Consider the following 23,063-nt stretch of genomic DNA (forward strand, 5'->3'; position numbering starts at 1 on the left):
GCTGCTCTCATTCCAAACCCCAGTGGGTTCCCAGCACAAGCCAATATCTTTCCTGGTGTTCCCAGCATAAGGCAGCATCAATCACACGATTGATCCTGGTCTTACACACCCCTCTCACAGTAGAGAATAAGCAGTGATGTGTGAGGGCACCAAGGAATCCAGAAAGTAGCAGAGATGAAAAAGCTCGGTGAGATGGGAGCAAAGAGAAACAAAAAATGTGAAGTTATTCTGTAAGAATGGAGTGGGACATCAAGCCTGGGGAATTCTGAGTTAGTCCTGCTTGAACAAGGGCTGCTGTTTGTGCGTTCTCTGAGCTAACATGGTTCAATAGAAGTTACCTTCTTCAACCCCAGCACTGGGGAGGTTGGAGAGGAAGTATTTGGGACCAAACAAATGAGTTTTGACTTTGAGATGTTGGCAAATGAGTCTGCCCTGAAAAGTCCTCCCTTCCTGGCTTCCCCAGCTGAAAAGACTGAGGCCAGAAGATGACAGGATCTATACAGCTAAGGATAAACACTTTAGTTCAGACATTTCCTGCAGAAATTACAAACTTTGCAGTGCAGTTCTGTACTTTTCTGACAGAAAAGCCCTCAGCTCCTTAGGCTCCTCCTGCAGCCTCCCCCAGGCTGCTCAGCTGCCAGGGCTGCAGCCCAGACCCAGCACTCCAGCTGCTCCAGGATCACAAGGATGTGATTCCAGGGCAGGATGCTTCACCACCCAGGAGGGAAGCTCATGGTAGGTCTGAACATTTGGCCAATCCCAACCAGCTAAGGGTGGGATTTACAGCACTGGGGAAACAGAAGTCCTGAAAGCACAGCACAGCTGCCATCCAACCCAGGATCTGCAATCTTGGGGAACGCTGAGGCTCCATTTCTGCAGGGAAACGTGCACAAGAGTGAGAGAAATAGAAGAAAAACAGGGCAGGTGAAGATTGCTTGGGCTCTGTAGGAGCACCTTGTAAAACCTGACTGTTTCTCTAAGCCCAGGAGCCTCTAGGGATGGATCCCAAAATCTCCATTTGCCCACCACTCATCCAGATTTCAAGGCAAAGTCCAAGGAACACAAGGCCCTACCCCAAGTGCCTCTGAGACAGTGGCACGAACAAGCTCCCAGATCTCTATGGAAATCCATGAGAAGAAGCAAGATTCACCTTCAACACTGACAGATCCAACAGAGAAGGTGCTGAATTCTGAATATTCTGAATTCTACTTACTGACAGTCATTTTCCCCTTCAGGTTCTTAAGAGAGGGGGAAAAGGGGTGTATAGCAGGATCATTTGGCATAAAAGACAGGACTAGGATTGTACAAGAAGCAGAATTATTCATGGTGGCAGCCAGACATGTGGCTTTAAAAAGGCCACCACATGGTGCTCTGAGGTTCAGCAGAACCCGTGTTCAAGGATTCAGTGGCACTCCTGCCCTGGAAATGTCTCTCAACAGCAGTGGGAGCACACAGAACTAAGCTGCTAATTTGTTTCCAGCAAGTAACACACTGGTACACACTTTGATCTCAAGGAGTCCTACATCACAGGAACTATTATTTTTTGTTCCAAGGAACAGGGATGAGTTTCAGGCTGTTCATTTGTTATTGTACAGCAAAAGGCCAGTGCAGGCCAGTGGTTTTGTGGAATGCAAAACCTTAGTTTAGATCTTCCACACTAAAAAAGGGCATTTGAGGGGATTTGAATGCTCACAGTTTGGCAACACACCTGCTACAACATCAGGTCAACTCCTCTGAGCCACTTCAGCATCGACTCAAGTCAAAGTCTCTATAAACAAAGCATCACAATGCAGTGGAATTTCTGACAGAGCCTCTGTGTTCTGAGGGAGCACCTCTCCACTTGAGAGCTTAAACCTAGAGAATTATGTGTGCTCACTGGATTCCAGCTGGCACCAAGAGAACATAGCCTGGAACTATCCTTCCCCTCTAAGAGGGATCACAAAGCTGAATTTGGTTACTAAAGCAGACTGAGCCAGCACAAGATAACAGCACCTGCTGCTCTACAGACACACTGACCCCAGGACAAGTTTCAAAGCCTGCCCTGTTAAGCTGAGACTGTTCTTTTGCCTTCTCAGATGGCAAGTAACAAACAATGAGCTGGTTTTGCCAAGAGCAGCACCTGCCCTTGGAGCACTGCAGGGAGCAGGGAAGGGTGCTCAGCTCTGAGGGGCAGCCCCTGTTTCAGAGCAGGGAAAAGCTTTGGAGTAAAGCAGCACCTGACCATGAGTACCGGAGAGTTTTGGACACTAAACATTCACGGTAACAGCTGTCAGGGTCTTAAGTTACAGATTTGTCTGATTTTATCTCAAACTTAAGACCAAAAGCTGTAAGACCTTGGGGCACTAAGGCTCCCAGGTGCTATAAAACAAGACCCTAAAATACACTAAACCAAAAGCAAGTGCTTTGCCTTTGGAATCGGTAATTTGAGCTTCAGACCACAAAACAAGAGTCTAAAGTGGTGATAATAATGTAGCACAGCAGAGTTTGACAAAACACAGCATGGGAATGAAGGAAATTACTATTTATTCTTCAACATGTATACAGCATATGCTATTTTACAGCAAGTCACCACTGGCAGGGTGAAATGGAAGAAAAATACTCACTTTAGTCGATGAAAGTTGGAAGGCATTGGAGAAAAACACCACAGTTAGGACTGTTAATGACTTACACATTGTTGATACAGGACTGATTTTGAAAACATGCTTTAACATTTACCGTAATAATGAAGGTGGTTAGTGCCACATTAAAATAAAAATAGTTCTATACAATATGTTCAATTTGGTCATGTGCTATTTACAGATTTTACAAAAAACACACACGAGCTTGTTACTTCAAGTCAGGCTAACAACAGGCCAGCAGAGTAACTCCATGTATACAACTGAGCATTAGTGCCCTAAGTGTAGGAAATCCAATTTCTAGCTATGCAGTGCAAGTTATTTCTTCAGGTCTCATTGCAAATTTTGATCTTAAAGGGGGGGAAAAAAAAAAAAAAGAAAGAAAAAGAAAGGCTCTGACGTGTAAAAAAGGTATTAAACCCCAACTTAAACCCTCTTTTGAATTGAAACAGATTGTGTGTGTATTAAAAAGGCTTTAGATTTAAGGAGACAGAAGTAGCCCTCCCTATCCCTGCATAATGGGCAACACTGGCAAAGTAAGGTCTGTTACAATAAAATACAATAGACAAATAAATAATCCTTAAAAAAAACCCAACCCTATGTGTGTGGAGAGTATGGAAGAACCCCAGCAGGCTGCACCTGGAATGGTAATTTCTGCACGAGCGAGATCAGGCATACCTCATACAGAAAGTGGTGTAAACAAGGACAGTCAAGAACCGAGAGTGAGGGAAGAGGGGACCGAGAAGAAATCCTGACCCAGGGAGCAGGACTCTCTACCCAGTGCAGAAAGTTCTGCTTGTGAACAAAACCTGACTTTATGACAAATTAAGTTTGGATGATCATGCAGAAGACAAACAGGTACATGCTTTTTTAGTTTTAGACAACACACATTCATTCCCTAAAATCTGCTGCCAATTTAGTTTGATAGTGTCCGCTGGCTCAAAAAAAATTTACTTTTTTTTTTACATGATGAATAGACTATTGAACAGAACACTGTACATGCTTTTCATCTACAAAAAAATATTTGCATAAAATAGTGTTAGTTCTCTGTACATGTCAATGGACACTTTAACTGTGTATAAAAGAGGAATATATTGCCCCCACTGAAGTCAGAAAAAGCAAAAAACCAAAATCTAGATTATGAAACCTCCATCACCGGCAAATATGTTCATGTGAAAATTCAGCAGAAATAGACAGTTGCTCTAAACAATAAAAAAATTAAGTTAAACTTTTTTTTTTTTTTCTCCTTTGAATGTAAAACTCGTCACCGTGTCAGTCAAGACCAGAACATATCACTAAAGTTAGTGTCTGTGCTGTAAAGCCAGATAACCAGGGGCATAGTAATGAACACAAACGGCCAGGAAACTCCTTCGGTGCATGCTGACAGAGCACAGGGTTTGGTGGCAGGCCGCACACTATCATCTTTACCAGGTTCCAGGTAGTTACGGGCCACATATTTAAGTGTTTCATCCAGCAGAATGACAGGGAGGGAGATTTTCAATACCATCAGCCACTGCGTCACGTTCAGAGGTGTGATCTGGAAGATAATCTGAAAGAAAAGCCAGGAGTTACCAAGCTCCCTCTCCAGCTCTGGCCTCGAGCCCCACACAAGGTTTTGCTCAGTCTGGAAGTTCAGGGGTGGGGGTAAGGCACGAGCACTTACTGGCAGTGGTTCCACATAAAGGATAAGGAAGTGGAGGGACATGGACAAGCAAATGGCCCCCACCAGCCAGATGTTCTCCCACGGAGGCATCCTCATCAGGGACTGGTTTTCTGACAGGCTGCAATAGAAACACAACTCATGTGTGACTCTAACACCAACAGGAAGCTCTGAGAGCCACAAAGCAGCCTGGCACAGCATGGGGATCCCAGGCAGGAAACAGTCCAGGACACGGTCTGGATGCTGCAACTTCAAACTGGCCTGGAAGTCAGCTTAGCAAAGCAGTCTCCATCTGCCTCAAGTCTATTCTTGAAAGTCCCGAGTGTTCTGCTCATTCCTGACCTAATCTATTCTTCTCACTATGACCCCAAAATCCTCTCCATGGGAGGGAAAGGGAAGTGTGGACGTAGCAGCCTAAGAGAGAAAGAATCCTCAAGTCTACCAGGGCCCCAAGTGCACCCACTTCTGCTGGAGCTCACTGAAAGACAGAGAGGGACAAGAACTTGTACCTTCTTAATGCTGGCTCTTGATTCCATCTGCATTTAGGCTGTGCTGGAGAAGAGGCTGGGATCCAGAGCAGCAGATGTAGAGCAGTATCTTTATGTAGGACTACCTCAGTGCACTTGTATTTCAAGTTTATTTGTTTTTAAATTAACTGACCTCTAAGCTATTTGAAGAAAAATACCCTTGACATTGTGCTATTTAGTGGTTTCCATTTATAATCTAATATTAATTGGCTAAACCCACGCTCCCTTAGGGCAGGAAAAAACTATTTTCCATATCTTCAGCATTCTTATTTTAGTTCTCCTTGATATCACTTTATACCAACATAGTAGGGCTAATCTGATTGATTAAGCTTAGATTAAAAATAATGGAAAATATTTCAGTTGCTTGTGCTTAGTAAAATACCAGAGTGAATTGGCAGACTTAAAAATACACCTTATGATAAGAGATCTCCAATGTTATCTAAGAGTCAGTTTGTTTGCACTACCAGAACTCGGAAGGGAAACGTGACTCACTCTTCATTAGCTGAGCTGTTCACCAAGGATCAAATTGCACAAAAAGGCAGGATTTTGGATAAGCTCTGCAAAGGTTTGGCTTTCCTGTTGGGACGTACGAACCTGTTGAGAGCATTGCACATCTCTATGGTGACGAGCACAGAGAGAGCCATTGTCATCGGGTACGGGGACTCGAACACCACGCAGTCCACCCCGTAGAAGTCTGGATTGTCCTCCTTGCACTGCAGAAAGTGGCTCTGCAACACAACAGAATCAACTCACTTCCACGGCTTCTTAACTTTTCAATGGTAAAATAGGCAACTAGGAAAAAAGTTCTTACTATGACTCCAAAAACCAGTGCTTACAAACTTTTGTATGCTTTAGGAAAATCCTCTTTAGGCTTTCACTTACAATTTGTCCTTCAAGTTATCAGAAGCTCAGGTATCCCACCTCTGAGCTTTGCTATCAAGGCTAATTAATCCTGATCAAGTTTTACAGGAACAAGTCTGAAAATGTTTAATTATATAAATTCCCCATACCTACTGGGTTTGTACAGTCAATTCAAGAATGAAAGCAGAAGGAACCTCCCCTCTCCCCCCAAAGACATTAAACTGAGCAAATACCAGCTGGTAAAAGGAAACTTTTGGACCACCATCAGCAGCAATAAACCACCAAGCAGCAGCACCCACTGTGGCAGCACCAACGTAACCTGCAAGAAAACAAAGAGCTTTTCTCAGCGCTGTGAACTGTACGCAAGACAAGACATCACTTGCCACACTTGAACTTCGGCCTCGAGACTTCCAGTACTGAAAAAAAAATAGGTAATTCATGTTTTAGTTTATATAAGCAAAAAAAAAAAAACCCCAAAAACCCATCAGTACTTACATCCAATAGCCAGGTAACGGAAGAAGAGCCACCCACTGATCAGGGGCTCTTTGGGGTTGCGCGGTGGCTTATTCATGATATCGAGATCAGGAGGGTTAAAGCCCAGGGCAGTGGCAGGGAGACCATCCGTCACAAGGTTTACCCACAGCAGCTGAACAGGAATTAGAGCTTCAGGAAAACCCAGGGCAGCAGTCAAGAAGATACTACAAAGAAAGCCACCAGTTAAAAGCTCATTCTTCAGTGTCAGTAATGTTTAAGCCTAAACCTGCAGCAGCGCTGCTGTTCTCTCTCTTACCCACTTAAGATCACAAGCTGATATTCACAATCAGAAAACTAAACACATATCCAGGAGCAAAGACTAACCACTGGCATGCAAGCTTTGAAGCATTGTCTTCTTCTGATAACTTCAAAAATTGACATGAAGGTTATTTTTTCTCCAGTCTACTTGTCTGTATAGTTAAATATATACATGGATAAAGGCTTGCAAACCACTTTCTGAAAGACACATTTTGGCTCAAATAACTACACTTCATTTCCCTAGATTACTGCTAGTCCCTGCAGAAGTTCATTGAGCCTTTAACTTTCCAAGCCTGTATAAATAAATACAACAGAAATAGGGGCTGCAGCGAGAGCCATATAAAGGACAGCCTTAAAGCTGACAAGAAACAAGGCAAGACAATTGCTGTGCTTTATCCCACTCTGGGAAATGTCTGCTTTGATGTAAGGACTGTGAGGAGATCTATCTTTACATTTTGTCACCTGCAATGCATTCTGTGGTGCTGGGTCACCACCGCTCCTCCCAGAGAACACCAGACATGTTCCTGGAACCTGAGGTTAAACAAACATCTGTGCCTGGGACAATGTTATCTGAAATTCCCAGATCTCCTACTGTTTGATTAAGGTTTTGGTTTTCCTTCTCTAAAGAATTATTCCAATCATAGAAATAATTGAAAAGCATTACCTACTGAGCTAAAGTATTCTAAAAAACACAACGTGCAACTTTTGTGGCAAGCTACAATTCTTCACTAAAGACAGGCCAGAAACAGAGATCCATTACCTGGAGAACCTCCTCCTGTGGTTTTTAGTGAGAAATACTGGAAGACTCCATCACCACTACTCTAGCTCTAAGAAAAAATAAATTTAAACCTACCAAACAACTTCCCCAACATTGGAGGAGATCAGGTATCGGATGAACTGTTTCATGTTGTTATAAATTGCACGTCCTTCTTCCACAGCAGCCACAATTGTGGAGAAATTGTCATCTGCTAGAACCATTTCAGAAGCAGTTTTGGCCACTGCAGTACCAGAACCCATGGCAATCCCAATTTCTGCTTTCTTCAGTGCAGGGGCATCATTGACACCATCCCCAGTCTAAAATGAGAATTCAGGGTTGGAAATGAATCAGTAAATAAGGTGGGCATTAACATACAGATCCAGAAAGGAATTTTGCACTGGGTGTGGTTTTGGATCCTTAGAACTCACTAAGCACAAGGAAACAGGGAAGCAAATATTTTCCACAATGGGGAATTATTCTGAGAAGGCCTAATTAAGTTTTAAACATCCTTTGACTTTCTAACCAAGTAACCATCACTTACCATGGCTGTGATCTCATCAAAAGACTGAAGAAACTCCACGATTTTGGATTTGTGGGAAGGCTCTACCCGGGCAAAGCAGCGGGCATGGTGACAGGCATCTCTCTGAGCAGCCAGGGACAGCTCATCAAACTCCCTGCCCGTGAAGGCTTTGGTGGACACATCCTCATCCTCCACAAAGATCCCGATGCGGCGGCAAATGGCCACGGCCGTGCCCTTGTTGTCACCAGTGATCATAATGACCCTGATGCCAGCCTGTCTGCACAGCTTTATGGATGATGCTACTTCAATCCTCGGGGGATCCAGCATTCCCACGCAGCCCACAAATGTCAGGTTGGTCTGAAACAAGATAGAGAGTTTTAGTGCAAGATCCTGCAGGTTTCTCCTGTGGCAGCAGTGAAATAATTGTTTTCCTTGCATGTTACATCTGTGTTGTGACATTTGGGATCATTCCTTGTCCTGCCTTACCAAATTTTGCTTCAAATGCACTGATTTTATCAGTTAAAATGTGCTCTACTTGCCAGCCTTGAAAATTCAACCTGCAAGCATTGAGTCTTTAATTTTTATCATCAGTGCCAGGAGCAGAGAGAGCACAAGCCAAAAACTCGTGCAACTGTCATTACCTTCCTCCTAAATACCAGATACAGATTTCATTGGAAAATTACAGAGCAGCTAAGATGATAATCATGGACTGAGCCCTTGCAGCTGACAGCACAGAGGCAGGGAAGTGAACCTGACTCCCAGAGCAGGTATGTTCCATCACAAAATCCCTAAAAAGGTTTTGCAGTTGAGCAATGCCAAACTGAAAAACCATGAAAAACCATGAAAGCTGAAACCACAATGCAATTTTTGGACAGTTTAACTGATTTTTTCTTGTGCTTTTAGCCAAGTAACAGCAACCTGTCTACCTGCCATCAACAGTTTATTCTAAAACACAGTCTCTTCTTAGACTGAGCATTCCCTTCATGAAGTGGGGAACTGTTGTGTCAGACATCAAAAATACCCAGAAAGAAAATTCTCAGATCTAACTACCTCAAGGAATAATCAAACATAAGAAGGCACCATTCTCCAGTTTGGGAGAGGCAGAAGCGCTACTGATCTTACCTCATAGTTAATGAAATTTGAGGAGTCCTCCAGATTCATTTCCTCTTTTTTGGGAGGATTGTCATGGGTTGCCAGAGCCAAGCAACGCAATGTGTCTCTGCCAGTTCCCCATTCCCTAATAACAGACATTATTTTTTGCTTAATTCCTGAGGTTAAAGGTATTTTAGCATTTCCAACACGGACATGTGTACATCTGTCAATCACACCTTCAGGAGCACCCTGCAGAGGCAAAAAAAAAAATGAAGTCATTTAGCTTAATAAATCCTTTCCCCATTACAACATTTGCTCCAATTACCAAGTCCTTCCTCCCACTCAAAGCTGTTGTTAGTTACACCATAATTTTTAAGTATGGTGCTACTTTGCAGCCATTCCACCACCTCACTCTGCAGTGAGGGACTGACCTTAACAAACATCTTGCTCATGGACGTGCGGCTCGGTTTGTTGGGAGTACAATAGACAGACATCGACTTCCTGTCTCTTGAGAATTCCAGAGTGAATTCTTTCTTCATGAGTTGTTTTATCACCTTATTGAAACAAGAACCATAAAATGCATTTAGGTGATACACACTACAGAGGTGTCTCCCCAAACAAAGCCAGTAAAAGGGGACTCACCGAGTTGCAGGCGTTGGCACGTTCGATTCTAGAAAGTCCCTTCAGGTCTGTGTCAAACACGTTCATTTTCTCAACCAGACACGTAAGAGCCGTCTCTGTGGCTTCACCAACCTTTTCATAAACTCCCTTAGCCTTGAGTTAACACAAAGCAAACAAAAGCACAGGAGTTTAAACCTCACCTGGAACCTACCAGAGACAAAAGCTCAAGTGTCACGCCCCCCCCCCCCCCAAAAAAAAAAAGCTTTACAAGATTTAATGTAAAAACATTTTAAAAGAGCAGCTTTGAGGAGTTTGATTTGTAGGAATTTGAAGCCTTTACCCTCAAGAGCAGCAGAGAGGTGTCAGTATTTGATCATCAAGCATTTAAGACATTTTGAGATTTGGTAGCAACCATAAGGCAGCGAGAAAAAGCAAGAAAGCAGCATCAGGATAACTCCAAATTACAGATTACACCTGCTGCTGGATTTAGTTCTCAGTATTCAACAAGTAATTCTCAGAATTAATCTTCAGAGGGCCTGAATACTCTCCCCCCTTGACTAGGAGGGGATTTACCACTGAAAGGTATTACACAGACAGATGAGAACGTTTATCCTCATTCCCACACTCTCCTCTGTTCCAGGATACAAACTTACTTCATTGTAATCCAAAGAGGAATCATTGCAGAGTGCACAGATTGTTGCAAGTTCCACAAGACCATCATACTGGCTACATTTAATGAGTTTGTCATCTTTATGCCTTTCCAGAGGAAGAAAAGGGGGAGACTGAAGTTAGTTATTTAGTATTAGCATCTCATATTTTCTTTATCCTCTTTACTGCATTTCCATTTAGTACAATGCTCATTAGTTATGGGCTTGGAACTACAGAAGTTGTTGGGAAGAGCAGGATTGATAAAGGGGAGCTGTGAAGTTTGGATCAGAATCATGAATGGAATGAGATCATTGATGAAATCACTGTGACAAAACCTCACTTCCTGCAGTGACAGTCACCCAGCAGCCTGCAGAAGGGCTTGGTGATGAGGCACAGGAAGGCCCTGTTTGAACATGTGCAGGGCTCAGAAGGCAGATCCAAGCAGGAGAGGGATATTGCTGGATACCTGAGGAGCTCAGCTTCCTTCCTGCTGCATTTTCTGCAGCTTTACTGCAATGCATGAAGTGCACTCACTGGGCTGGCAATTAAAGCAGATTTTCCTCTTTAATTTTCTAACAGTTGACATGTATTATATGTGAGCCTCCTAAAGCCATGGGAAGTGAAGTCATTTCAGGAGACTAACTCCACTAGAAAAGACATTACCCTTCCCAGCAGTGATACACACTTAATGACCAATAAATATCTCAAGGCTTCAGAGAGGGGGAAGGTACATTTTCCTGAAGTAAAGCAACATTTTGACATCACAAGTAAGAAACAACTTCTCTGCTTTCACACTTAGAAACAGTGAATTGATTCCTTTTCTGGAACATTCCCATATTTCTACAGCAAGCACAAAAGAACCAAGACAGTGTTCAATACCGTTATTTTCCCCCTTAAGCAAAATTAGCAAGGCAGAGCTAATACATAACATCTTTTATTAAAGCTCTGAAGGAAGAGAAAGAAAAAGGTCTGGTGGTGGAAAGATGTGGATCATTACTCTGTAAGAATTCACAACACAGACAATGACATGTCCCATTATGTAAGCTTTTGTTCAGTTGTGGTACTGCAAACCAATTCCAGCGTTGTGTAACACAGATGAGAACAAAATGAATCTTAAGGAAACAAGGAGGTTTTTAATGTTTCATTTGGCATATAATCCTACAGCCATAAGATGTGGCTTTAAAGTCCAGCTCTCAGGCTGTCACCTCATCTATCCCACCCAAAACTTCCTGTTTTCACCTGTTCTGAACTCAAAGAACATCAGCATATTGGATATTGCAATATCCAGAACTTGTTATACCAGAGTGTGTTTTCTATAACCCTTATTTTTGTGCTCCTTATCAACAGTTTCTGAAGAAAAAATGCAGAATCTAAGGTGCTGGGATCAGTTCTGGATAAAGCAATTTTTTTTTCCTTACACCTTCAGGTTTTTCAAGATGAACTCATTTGAAGGTCAGATGCAATTTGCCAGCTTTTGCTGCAGGTCTTAATTATTATTGGCTTTGTGCTCTCAGTTTGCAGTAAGCCTGAGTGTGCTGAGACATGGCAAAACTACTCCAAACTTTGACAATCTCCCAATATCCCTGGAAAATAAATCAGCATGAAATTTGGGAGGCTTTTAGTAAGAAATTTCTGTGGTTTTGTATTCTGAATAAATCTTAGGGGAGAGTTAGGTATCATAAATTTTAACAGTAAGTGAAAAATTACTGATTTAGTGCAAAAACACATAATGGTTATGAAATTGAATAGGCTGAGGAAGCCAACAGTGTCTGAAGTACCAAGTAAGACCTGTCAGAAATGGTTCATATCTGGAGCAGGCCCTGCTCTGGTGCACTGCAATGGATTAATGGCCTCTCAATCCCCCCAGACTTCATTTTCAGTGAGAGTTTGCAATCCAAGGTGAAGTCAGCCACCTTACCTAAAATCCCTCCAAAGCCACTGCTTTAAAAGCTGTCCATAAATGAAGAAAATAAACCAGCTCTAAGGGTTGGAGTTGAGCTGAATTTCCCTATGCTCCAGTAAGAGCCTTCCTGAGGCAATTTCCCTCTCTTGGAATCCTTTGTGTCCCCAAATGCAGCGAGTTTAACACACTTGTTCACATTCCCTCAACTTGAAGCAAGTGAAAACAGCACATTAACAAACATTGTTGTCTGTCTCATTACTCCCACATCTGTCACCCCACTCTATTTTATTATTTTGTTTATCTGGAGCTCTTGTGAGCCCAGCTAAAGTGCAATAGCTGGGAATTTTGCAAGGTCTGGAGTCACCTTGTCTAAGCAAATGCTGCCTCCTGAAATGAAAGCATAAGCTTTTGACAGCAATTAGCTTTGAAACAAAAAAGAGAACTGGGGAATTAAGATTTCCTGCTGCTGGGAACACCAGGGTCTTAACAGCTATGGAAATTAAACAGAGAATCACTACTGAGATGGGCAAGATTGCAGGAGTCAGAGGCACACGAGTGAAACCGCACAAGGCTGAGATGTTTACAACAACTGAAATTAAATTCTACTTCATCCATATCAGAATTCTACTCTGCAAGTAAAACTGCATTGATAAGATTATAAAACACATGGAGGACTGACCAAGTAAAAGGAGCTGTAACAACTCAGTAGAAAGAGGCTTTTCTTCAAGAAGCAGAGTCCTAAAAATTCCTGAAGTTTTCAGGATGAACCTCTTACCTCACTAGTAGAGACTTGCAGCTGCTAAAGTAAACCAAACCTCATTCCTTTCCTAAAGGACTGGGTTTAACAGCAGCTCAAACAGCAAAGGCTGGGACAAACACACACCAACTCAAGTACAGATGCACCAATAAACTACTGAGGGCCAGGAATTTACAGTCACTTTAAGGGGTAACTCAAACACATTCAGAAGATGCCTCAGCAAAACAACTTCCCCCTTCTCCGAGGCAGGGAAATTGGAAACACTGAGCTCACAGATTAGCAAATGCTCACCTCTTCAGATTTACCCAGTTTTTAAATAAATAAAGTAAACTTAGAAGCACTGAGATACTGAAATCTTACTGGACTGAGATTAGCTAAAATAAATCATCCTCTCTACCCCTAATTAATTTTTATATTATCAAGGGAACATTGCAATACTGGAGACTCTGTTCAATTTTATGGAAGTTTACTTTTCTACAATTTATCTTTGTTTTCCTGTTAATTACTTTTTCCCCAGCCCTTCAGTGTGCATTCCCACTAGCTGACCTTTCATTTATTAACAATCAGTACTGAATATTACATGTATCCCTTTTCTAGACTAAAGTAATAGTGAAAGCATAAACAGACAAATATTTAACTTGAACAGAACACTTACACTTCTCCCATGGGAGCATATGTTGAACCAGTTACAGTAAATTCATTCAGAGAGCAGCTGTCTCCTTCTACTCTGTCCAGGATAAACATCTGAAATTAGAGAGTTAGAAGTGTTACTATCTTTGAACAATAATTAATGCAAGAGATTTAAACAGGCCTTAAGCAAGCAGGTACAAGAGGCAAGTTCAGTCTGAATAAACAAAGCAAGCAAGACCTGATTCTGTGCACTTCGATCCCACATATGTTTGAACAGCTCCATACACTGAAGCACAAAGTACAGGGAACAGCCCTTCTGCCTACAGATCTCTTTGGAAAACAGCTGAAAACCACAGGAACTGTGTACACCACTGCAGCTGGGAAGACCATTGACACACCACCTGACAATCCTTACCAGATCCAACCTCTTCCTAAGCTTCACACCTGCAAATTAACTCTCATGCAACACAAATAATCAATTAATTCTCTGCTTTGAAACACCCAAAAGCAGCTCAGCTGGACACTGTCAGCTTGGACACTGACAATTTCTCCCAAAATCAAAATAAAAGCATCTACAAATAGGAGAAGCTGAGATCTAAGAGGTGAGGTTTTAGCAAGAGCCAGACTATGGACAGTTTCTCTTAATACCAGCCGCAAGTGAAAGTGTTTCCTGTCCTGGCTTCCAGTTACAAGTCACTTTATCACACCCTGGGAGTTTAAACCAACCAGCCAACTCAAGTGCTCTTCTAACACTGGTGAAATGATATTTCCAAATTCAAACTCCAATCTGAAGGATGCAGTTGTACTTCTAAGATCTGCAACTCAGTCTTCCCTTTGTCTCCTTTCTAGGAGAGCTGCAGGCAGAATCACATCTGAGAGGATGGAGATAAAAACCACAGTGCCTGAAGCTGTCTTACCCTCCTGGCTTGCTGGAGTATGACTGGAGAAGATAATTTCTCACTAATTGGTGGTGTATCCTAATGAAACTTCTGATTGACTGTTAGCACAGGCCATTTTGTCACATCACGACGCAGGCCAATAAAATAAACTCATTCTCACAGGTATTAGAATTTTGCTACATTTTTGCAAACTGCAATTCATGTTCTTCTGCAGTTGTCAGAGCTTAACAAGCAACCAAGTTGTGCTGGACAAGATCTAAAACATTTAGCCCTCTAAATAAGGAGCAGAGTATTTTGAGCTTTTAAATAAACACAACTTAAATGATGAGTTAACCAGGAAACCTCCTGCTTTTGGCATCTGCAGGATGAAAAAATCCCTGCAAAGACTAGGGCAGTTATGCAACTCTACTGCAAGTAACCTCCTCTGGAATACTGATGAGCAGCTGCTTTGTGTCTCTTAGGTATAAATACTACGATACTTAAGGAAGTAGAACAAGTCAACCAACAATTAGGAAGAAAAAGCCATCAATCACATGAGAACAAAGTGCTTAGGGCTTACAAACTTTCATCACTGGTGTGCAGTGCTCAACATGCACACATTTGGAATTCTAACCCAATGTAATGAGGCTCTGGACATTTCATGTTGGAGTTGCTGTGCCACTGAACATCTAAAGTTATTAAACAGGAAAATTCAGTGTTTTCTCCATTAAATCCCTACACAGAAGCACAAATTGGCAACTGAACATGCATTATGTTAAGTGACCAGCCATGAAAGTCCCAAATTAGCCAATATTAGACAGAGTACTGGGGGGAAGGGAAGAGAGGCACAGAGCTCATGCCTACCTAAAAATACACCAGCATTGAAGAGGACTCTGGCAATACTGGTGACAAGGTCAACTGCACCTCACACTGCCAGATTAGTCAGTGTTGCACACTGAAAACACTGCAGTGATCCCCATCAGACCAGCAAAGCCACTGAAGGGAACACAACCAAATAAAGGTGGAGCCACTCAGGAGTGAAAACACCTTTGGCTACCAAAGTTACTGCAGTAAATCTCCTTTTCTCAGTTTCCCCACCACTGTCTTTCTCAACTGAAGAGGCAAGTGTTTGACACTTACACACAGCCTGTTCTACAGTGTAACTTTCTAAAAAAAGGCATAAATCACACCCAAGAGTTACCAGTAACCTGAAAAGCTCACAGACAAGTCAATGGAAAGCTGCTTACAAACAACTTTCACCCCATAAGTGTGGGTACAGCTACTTTTGGCCATGACTAAATAAGGAAAGAGACAAAAGCCTTCGAGACGACACAGTGGGAAAACAGAATTCAAAGTGTAGGCTTATCTTAGGAAAATAAAGCAGGATTTTGATGCTGGAAGAACCTAAAGAGCCAGGATCAGGAGAATTTGAGCAGTGCTGACTGCTGGAGAGAAGAAAAGGAGCAGCAGAGGCAGCTGGTGGGACGTACCCTGCACACAGACATCTGGTTCGTGGTCAGCGTCCCCGTCTTGTCCGAACAGATCACGGAGGTGCAGCCCAAGGTCTCCACGGAGGGGAGGCTCCTCACGATGGCGTTCTTCTTGGCCATCCTGCGTGTCCCCAGTGCCAGGCAGGTGGTGATGACGGCGGGCAGGCCCTCGGGGATGGCGGCCACGGCCAGGGCCACGGCGATTTTGAAGTAGTAGATGGCGCCGCGGATCCAGGAGCCGCCGTGCACGGGGTCGTTGAAGTGGCCGATGTTGATGATCCACACGGCGATGCAGATCAGGGAGATGACTTTGGACAGCTGCTCCCCAAACTCATCCAGCTTCTGCTGCAGGGGGGTTCTCTCCTGCTCGGTCGCCACCATCTCGTCACGGATCTTCCCGATTTCAGTGTTTACCCCTGTTGCAATAACCACCCCCATGGCCTTACCAGCAGCAATGTTTGTACCCTGAGGTAAAAGAGGAGACAGGAAAAACTTGGGAGTCAATCTACAAACAGGTTCTGTGGTATTTTGTTTGGTATTAATTTAACAAAAAAGAAAAACCAAAACAAAACAGTACAAAAACCCCTCAAACCAAACCACCTCACACAAGTTCAGACTGTGTTTCAGCCAGGATATGGAAAAGGGTAAAAAGGAAAAGGATTACACTGCCTGTGTCTGTAAGGGAACACTCCAGGGTGGAATTTCTGCTCCCAGAACAGGCTGCAAACGAGTCAGTATTGATCTCTCACAAGCAGCACAGCCAAACCCAGCTGCTGAGCAAGCAGTATGTATTTCAACTGGAATACTCGATGTGTTTTACCTCTTTTTTTTTAATTAGGGCTCTATTTTGTCAGATTTAATGTTACTTACTATGAGTAATAGATGTGTTCTCTGGGGCTGCCTGTGTGATCATATTTAACATGGAAAGGAACAGTAAAATTAAATTTACCTGCCAGCAAAAAGTTATTTGCTTATCTGAAAAATATTTAATCCTTCCTTCAAATAAATTTGAACAAACTGTTTCTTTCCTATACAGAAAAAGCTGGTTCTCAATTTTAGGTACACAACAACACAATTTGTGTGGGCTCTTATCATGCTGAAGAACTATTTAGAAAATTATTGCAAAAACACCAAAAGTGTGTGTGCTCCACCCTCCAAGACTTCCTTGTGAAGGATAAAAATAATTTTCCTCACAGAGACTGGTTTCATCCAGGATAGCTTTTATTAAAATTGTAATTAATTGTAATTTTTAATGCATTTAGCTCAATGTGTATGGAGACACACATAGAGATGTATACAGAGAACACAGCAAAGTCAGGCAGTTTTTGGGGGAAGACCCTAAGTTTTGCACATTTTTATCAGCTTTGGTGTTATTTTGTAAATGTTTTGAAAACCTCAAAACAAATTACTTACAGAAAAGAGCATGTTCTTCTTGTCTTGATTCACAGCACGAGGATCAGGCACAGGGTCCGTGTGCTTAATAACAGACACAGATTCACCTAAAATAAAGATGATAGTCTTAAGAAGAGATTTTGTATCTGGAATCCTGAGGGAATCAAAAAGTTATAATCTTCAGCACCGAATTTTTAAGATGTCAAAATTCTTTCCTGAAATGATTTTTATTTAATTGCTTAAGTGAAACAGGAAATATTTCAGTTGGTCAAGAAAACCAAATGTCTGGCTTTTAGCAAAAATTCTGCATCAGTTTCTACAAGCATATCACAGAGGTATAGCAAGGTTCCTCTTCTTTAAAAGCAGATGTTCATTACTACACCAGATTTCACAAGGTGGTGCTCTCAGCTTCAGGCACTGAGCTACACTGTGTAAGCTCCAGGGAGCCAAAGCTTCCTCCTTTTAAAAGGATTTTGTTGAGCAGCATCTCAGTCCTATATTTTATCAGACTGGAGACTTAAGCATCAACTTGTCTGAAAACAGCGAAGGCTTCCTTTAAAATAAGAATTCTGTCACTTAAATACAGACAAGGAATAGTCCCTTTTTACAGAATTCTGATGGGATATTTCTACTTATTCCCACAGCTTTACGGGCATGGAGCACATCCGTTTTCCTACGCTAAATATAAGTAAAGCTTGATCAGTCTCATGCTATGCAGGATCTGTGGTGAGAAAAACTCTGGAGCCTGTTTCAAGACAGATTCAAGGATGAAAATTAGTCTTCCTAAGAATACTTTACTGTTTTAAAATTCAGAGCTAGTTAACATTAATTTATGCTACCAAAACAGGCAGACAGATCTCCATGTTCCAGCTGAAAGAAAACTGTTGTAGCATGCTTGGTTGATTCCCAGCTTCTTTCCTATATTCAGAAGTGCTGCTACTTTGTTTTGTTTTCAACAAATCTGAAAAGGGCTCTAAAAATAGCTCCTGCATTTGAAGACTGGTACCAGAAAACACACGAATGTGTGTGCACAGAATTTGAGCAAATAAGGCTTGAGTGCACTGAGTCTTTAGCAGCAGCAGCTAAAAAAGCTGCCAGCATTGCAAAAGTTGTTCTCTCCTGGTGCAGAAGACATTTATAAGATTTACATACTTTCATATTGGAGTGGTGACACGATGTTCAAACCTAGAAGACTCCATGAACTAGAAGAGAAATTTTTTTTTTTTTTTTCTTAATTTTGATTTCCCACTAATTGTCTGTTGGGGGAAGGGGAAGACCAAAAAAGCATTACAAGATTTAGTAAGAATGTTCATCCCACTAAAGGGAAAACAAAGCCAATGATGAAGCAACACATTCAGCCACTCCAGAAGTTACCAGATCAGAAATTTACTGCACTTGAATGCAGAGAACTTCAATAGCTGCAGGCTTGTTTCTAATGGATCACTGCAAACAAATGGTGAAAAGGCACTTTCAATTATGCACATAATTACATGAAAGTCACAGAAACTGTACCTGTGAGAATTGACTGGTCTACCCTTAGAGTTGTAGATTTGATAGAAGTAATTCTTATATCAGCAGGAACCTTGTCTCCAACTACAAAGAAATGACAAGACAAAGTCAGAATTTGGCTGTTTGAGTGAACACTGACCAAGTGCCCCTTACCTCCATCAGCCAGAAAAATAACTTTCCAGTAACTACACAGATTACTGAGATCACCAGCAGCTTATTGCTGCTTTTGTGACTTCCAATATTCCCATTTTCTGAGCATCCAATACATTTTGGCTATTTAGACTTGCCCCTACCTAACCTCCAAGAAAGAAGCTGTAAATCACTGGATTGTTTTTCTAACCACATGGCCACTTGAAAGCAAAGGGAAAACATTCTCAAGAGCAAGATATCAATTTCAGAGGACATATTTATAAACAGTCAAAACCCGTAGCTAAGGTGAAATGAGTTTCCTTTTCAGAACAACTGGTCCTGAAGAGTCTTTTTGTTGTTTTCTCTATGCCCAAAGTGAGTCCTGTGCTCTCCAAAGATCACATTATCCACATCTATTTATTTAGAAAACTAAGAGAAGTTGTATTTTCCTTTTCTTTGGCACCAATTGTGAGAATAACGTGCTTCTGCAAATATGCTCTTGTAATGTTATACTTTGAATTCTGCCAGATGTTTCAGAGTTGGAAGTTAACCTCAGATCACACAGTAGCTTTATTTTCCAGTAATGCTGCTCTATTAAATAACCACAATCCATATCCCAGTTACAATTTTCACAGATCTCTGTTGTGTTTATCCCATCATGCACATTTCTACTTCGCAAAAAACACTGAAGAAAAAAAAATAATAATAAAACAAACAGCCCACAAATAACAAAACATCCACTAACAAGTGTTTGAGACGCCAAGGCAGCAGATGATATAAGTTAACACCACACTCCTAAGCATGGCAGAGTGATAAATCCAGTTGTCAGCTGAGCTCCAACATCCCTAACATCCCAATATTAATTCTTCTCTCTTCCTACTTCCTCTCACCCAGCTTTTCCTAGTTTTTAAGAAAAAAACTAAAGCTCTACCATTTTGTGCCTACTGCAAATAAATGGCTTCATGTAAATTTACTTGCTAAAGCTTATTAATGAGGCACATTTCTGATTCACAGGGAGGGGTTCTACATTCTGCATGTCAATATTGCTAATTAACACATGATTGAATACTCCTAATGTAGTTTAACACTGTGAGCATTCAAGTGTCAGCTATATTATTATAAAATAATGCAAAGAAATAAAGGGAGAATAACTAACTAAAAGACAGCTGATCTTTTCAGTAGGTGGAATCTGTGTCCCTGCAGTGAAATTAAAATAAGCTGCAATTCCTGCAGGAACTGCTTATGCAATCAGCAGCAATAATGCACATTAAGGAATAATATAATGAAAAACTCTACAGTGGTGTCACAGCCCTGGCTCATCCAACCCCTCACACCCTGGAGTGGAAACCTGTGGAACAAAACCCTGAAGAGGAGAACGCAGTGCTACTTCAAACATTAGGAAAACTTGCACCATGTGACTTTCTGTAAGTTCAAAACAACTCCAACCACTAAAACCAGCAAAAGTTTGTATAGTTTTGCCTGTAGAGTTAGATGTGTGTTTTTGTGAGCATGTGTATATGAAGGGACAAAAAAGCAGCCACAAATGTGTCATTATACCATGTGAATACTAATTTAAGCCACAATGCCCTTGAGCAGCAAGAGAAAATAGCTATAGACAAATGGTGATCTAGGCCAAAAAAGGCAAAACTATTCAATTGCTTTCCTGGTCCTGTCCTGAGGAGGGTTATTTGCAGACACACAGTAGCAGCTGCTTTTCAGATATGGCTGGACAGGCCAAGCCCTGAGAGCAGTGTGCTCAGAGGTCTGGCAACCTGCACAAACATCTTCAGAGCGCTGCAAAACTACAGCCAGACTACATCCACCACATCTGGCAACACTGCTAAAGATGCAGAACATAAGAAAGAAGCTGTTAAAAAAAACAATCTTAAAACCTCCAAGCAACTGGACGGAACATATGGCAAAAATCCCAAGTGATTTTCTCCTTCTGAACTGCTCCAAGTTGTTCAAACTCAATATTCACAGGACTTAAAATGCTTGGAGAGACCCCTCTTACAAACTGCTGATATTCAACATCGGTATTTCCATGAAAACTACTACTGCTGTTATCAATCTGAATCACCAGAAGTGAAGTGTGAAATTTATTATGACAGTGAAGCTTTATAAATTTATCTCAATGATTTAAGGTAAGACACATTATTCACTCATCCTCTCTGATGAGTAAAAGGCTGTAGTAAAATATTCAAGGCATTTCCAATAGGCAGGAGAGCTGTACATCAGGGTCAATTACAGGGACATTTTAAACAGTTCTTTGCAAAATAACAACTATGAGACTAAGTCATTTATAGTGTTGAATATACTCTCAAGAACACAACTGAATCTGAATATAAATGGGAAGTCATCCTATGACAGAGAGGAACCACAGGAAAATTCGGTGAATAGTGTACTACAGATCACATCTACACAGAGAAGGCTTTTTTTAACATATACCTTAAAACAGGAAAAAAAATGGGGGGTTGTTGTTGTTTTTTGGGAGGCTTTTTAAAATTCATATAATTCAGTCCACAGAACCAATGGAATAACCAAGGCTTGAAAGAAATGAGAAAGTGATTATGTGCTTGTGTTGCTCAGCACAAAGCTGCTACAGTAAATGATATAATTCCATAGTCTGACATCTAAAATAAAAAGTCAGTTGCAGAAATATTTTCATCCGTTATTTCAACTGAAGTTTTTAATCCTAAATAGTCCCTTGACTTTCACAACAGCTCTGAAGAAATAAAATAAGCTGCTTTCAAAACTGCCCAGGTACGTGTTCTGAAACATAATGCAGTCAAACACATAACTACTGATTAAAACAGCCCCACTACCTACAGCACTGACTGCTGTTTGGAGGAGTGAGAGAAAGGTCTGGTTTGAATCATTACTGCTTTACCCACAGAATCCTTTTGTTCATGCAGAATTTTAGAATTTTAATACTGAGCTTCAGCACACAATAAATGAGTCTGTTTAAAAACAACCTGGTCACAACAGGGGGTTAAAAAAGATAAATATCCATTTTATTTAACTGTGCGTGAGTCTACGCTGAAACAGACAATTTACAATTTCTACTCCTTGGGAGAAACTGGAGCAGTAGTTTGTTGCAATATAAATTTAAACTTTATGTCAGTTGCTTTAAAGAAGTCACTTTTTTTTCACTGAAAACAGGGATAATTTAGTACTTCCACATACTGGGTTCTCCAGCCACCTAACCAGCAATGCTAACTTCCAAAATTCCCACTGATGCTCCAGACTTTCTTCTCAAGCTCAGTGCTTCCCAGCCCTTATCTTCCTGATCCCAGTGCTCTGGGTCAAATTCCCTCCATATGAACAATCACTGACATATATATCTGAATTTTACACAGTCCAACCCTGCTTCTCCACAGATTTGTCCCAAATCAGCTTCAAGTACAGAATGTATCAGCAAGCCAAGACCAAATTTTATCCTTGGCACTGACCAAGTCCTGCAGTGAAATGATCAACTCATTACCTGGGTGTTTCATTTGAGCACTGATGCCCCTTTCAACACTTGACCACTTTCCAGCATAGCAATAAAATTAAATATTTCTTTTCAGAATTCTGTCAGACAATGTTTTGAGACACTCCCTGGGAGACCTCTACTGCCAAAATACAATATTAATTTTGCAGGCTATGGCAGTCTCTGCTTTAAGCAGCCCAGGAAGATGGGCAGAAGTGATGGGGGACATATTCTATGAACAATGAAGGTGGAAGGAAAATAACTATTAAAACTGAGAGGATTTCAGTCCCTTGTATTTTTAGTTACTTCTGGGTATTAACAAAGAACCTTAGACTAAACAGGACCATATTCATCTTTCAAGTCTTAAATTATTAGACCATATCTCAATATAGTTTATTGAGATCCATATTCCAGATTTTCTAAACAAAACTGCTGGTGACAGGGGGCTCAGAAAGCAACATGAACTGTACCCCAAAAGCCATTATGCTATGGAACAATCCTCAGAACAAAACTACTGCTTGAAATGTGTACTTTGAACACCAGTATCAGCTCTGTTAACTCTGACCCCTGGAGACTTGTTCAGGTTTACAGGCAGGTACATTATAAAAGCTGAAAAGTTTTGCTTCTTTTTTTATCTTAATGTGTTACAAGAACAATTTCTCTTCTTAGTAAAGAAAGTGATCTGTTTGCAAAAAACCCCTCTTTGTGATCACAGCAAATCAAAGTAATTCTTCCTGTAAAAGTCAGTATATACAATATGTACCTCACACTTTCTTATTTATGTTTATCATTAACTAAAGCCAGAGTCAC

At 41.3% G+C, this 23,063-nt stretch overlaps 1 protein-coding gene across 2 annotated transcripts in view; it reads right to left on the minus strand.

The window, feature by feature from the left end:
- ATP2A2 (ATPase sarcoplasmic/endoplasmic reticulum Ca2+ transporting 2) overlaps nucleotides 1-23,063 on the minus strand; it is a 44,701-nt gene that overhangs the window by 2,333 nt on the left and 19,305 nt on the right. The window contains exons 6-20 of one of the 2 annotated variants that reach the window (XM_086855362.1): nucleotides 18,656-18,736; nucleotides 17,165-17,250; nucleotides 15,752-16,216; nucleotides 13,409-13,497; nucleotides 10,099-10,201; nucleotides 9,467-9,598; nucleotides 9,256-9,378; nucleotides 8,855-9,073; nucleotides 7,754-8,089; nucleotides 7,309-7,529; nucleotides 6,159-6,361; nucleotides 5,897-5,982; nucleotides 5,397-5,530; nucleotides 4,279-4,396; nucleotides 2,604-4,164 (exon numbers count right to left, since the gene is read on the minus strand). In XM_086855362.1, coding sequence (XP_086711488.1) covers nucleotides 3,892-4,164; nucleotides 4,279-4,396; nucleotides 5,397-5,530; nucleotides 5,897-5,982; nucleotides 6,159-6,361; nucleotides 7,309-7,529; nucleotides 7,754-8,089; nucleotides 8,855-9,073; nucleotides 9,256-9,378; nucleotides 9,467-9,598; nucleotides 10,099-10,201; nucleotides 13,409-13,497; nucleotides 15,752-16,216; nucleotides 17,165-17,250; nucleotides 18,656-18,736 — 2,669 coding nt within the window. In that variant the 3' untranslated portion in view covers nucleotides 2,604-3,891. The remainder of the gene's footprint in view (nucleotides 1-2,603; nucleotides 4,165-4,278; nucleotides 4,397-5,396; nucleotides 5,531-5,896; nucleotides 5,983-6,158; nucleotides 6,362-7,308; nucleotides 7,530-7,753; nucleotides 8,090-8,854; nucleotides 9,074-9,255; nucleotides 9,379-9,466; nucleotides 9,599-10,098; nucleotides 10,202-13,408; nucleotides 13,498-15,751; nucleotides 16,217-17,164; nucleotides 17,251-18,655; nucleotides 18,737-23,063) is intronic. The other variant, XM_023937265.2, reaches the window with a different exon arrangement.

This window comes from Cyanistes caeruleus, chromosome 18 (assembly GCF_971803275.1).
Source record: "Cyanistes caeruleus chromosome 18, bCyaCae1.hap1.1, whole genome shotgun sequence".
NCBI lineage: Eukaryota > Metazoa > Chordata > Aves > Passeriformes > Paridae > Cyanistes > Cyanistes caeruleus.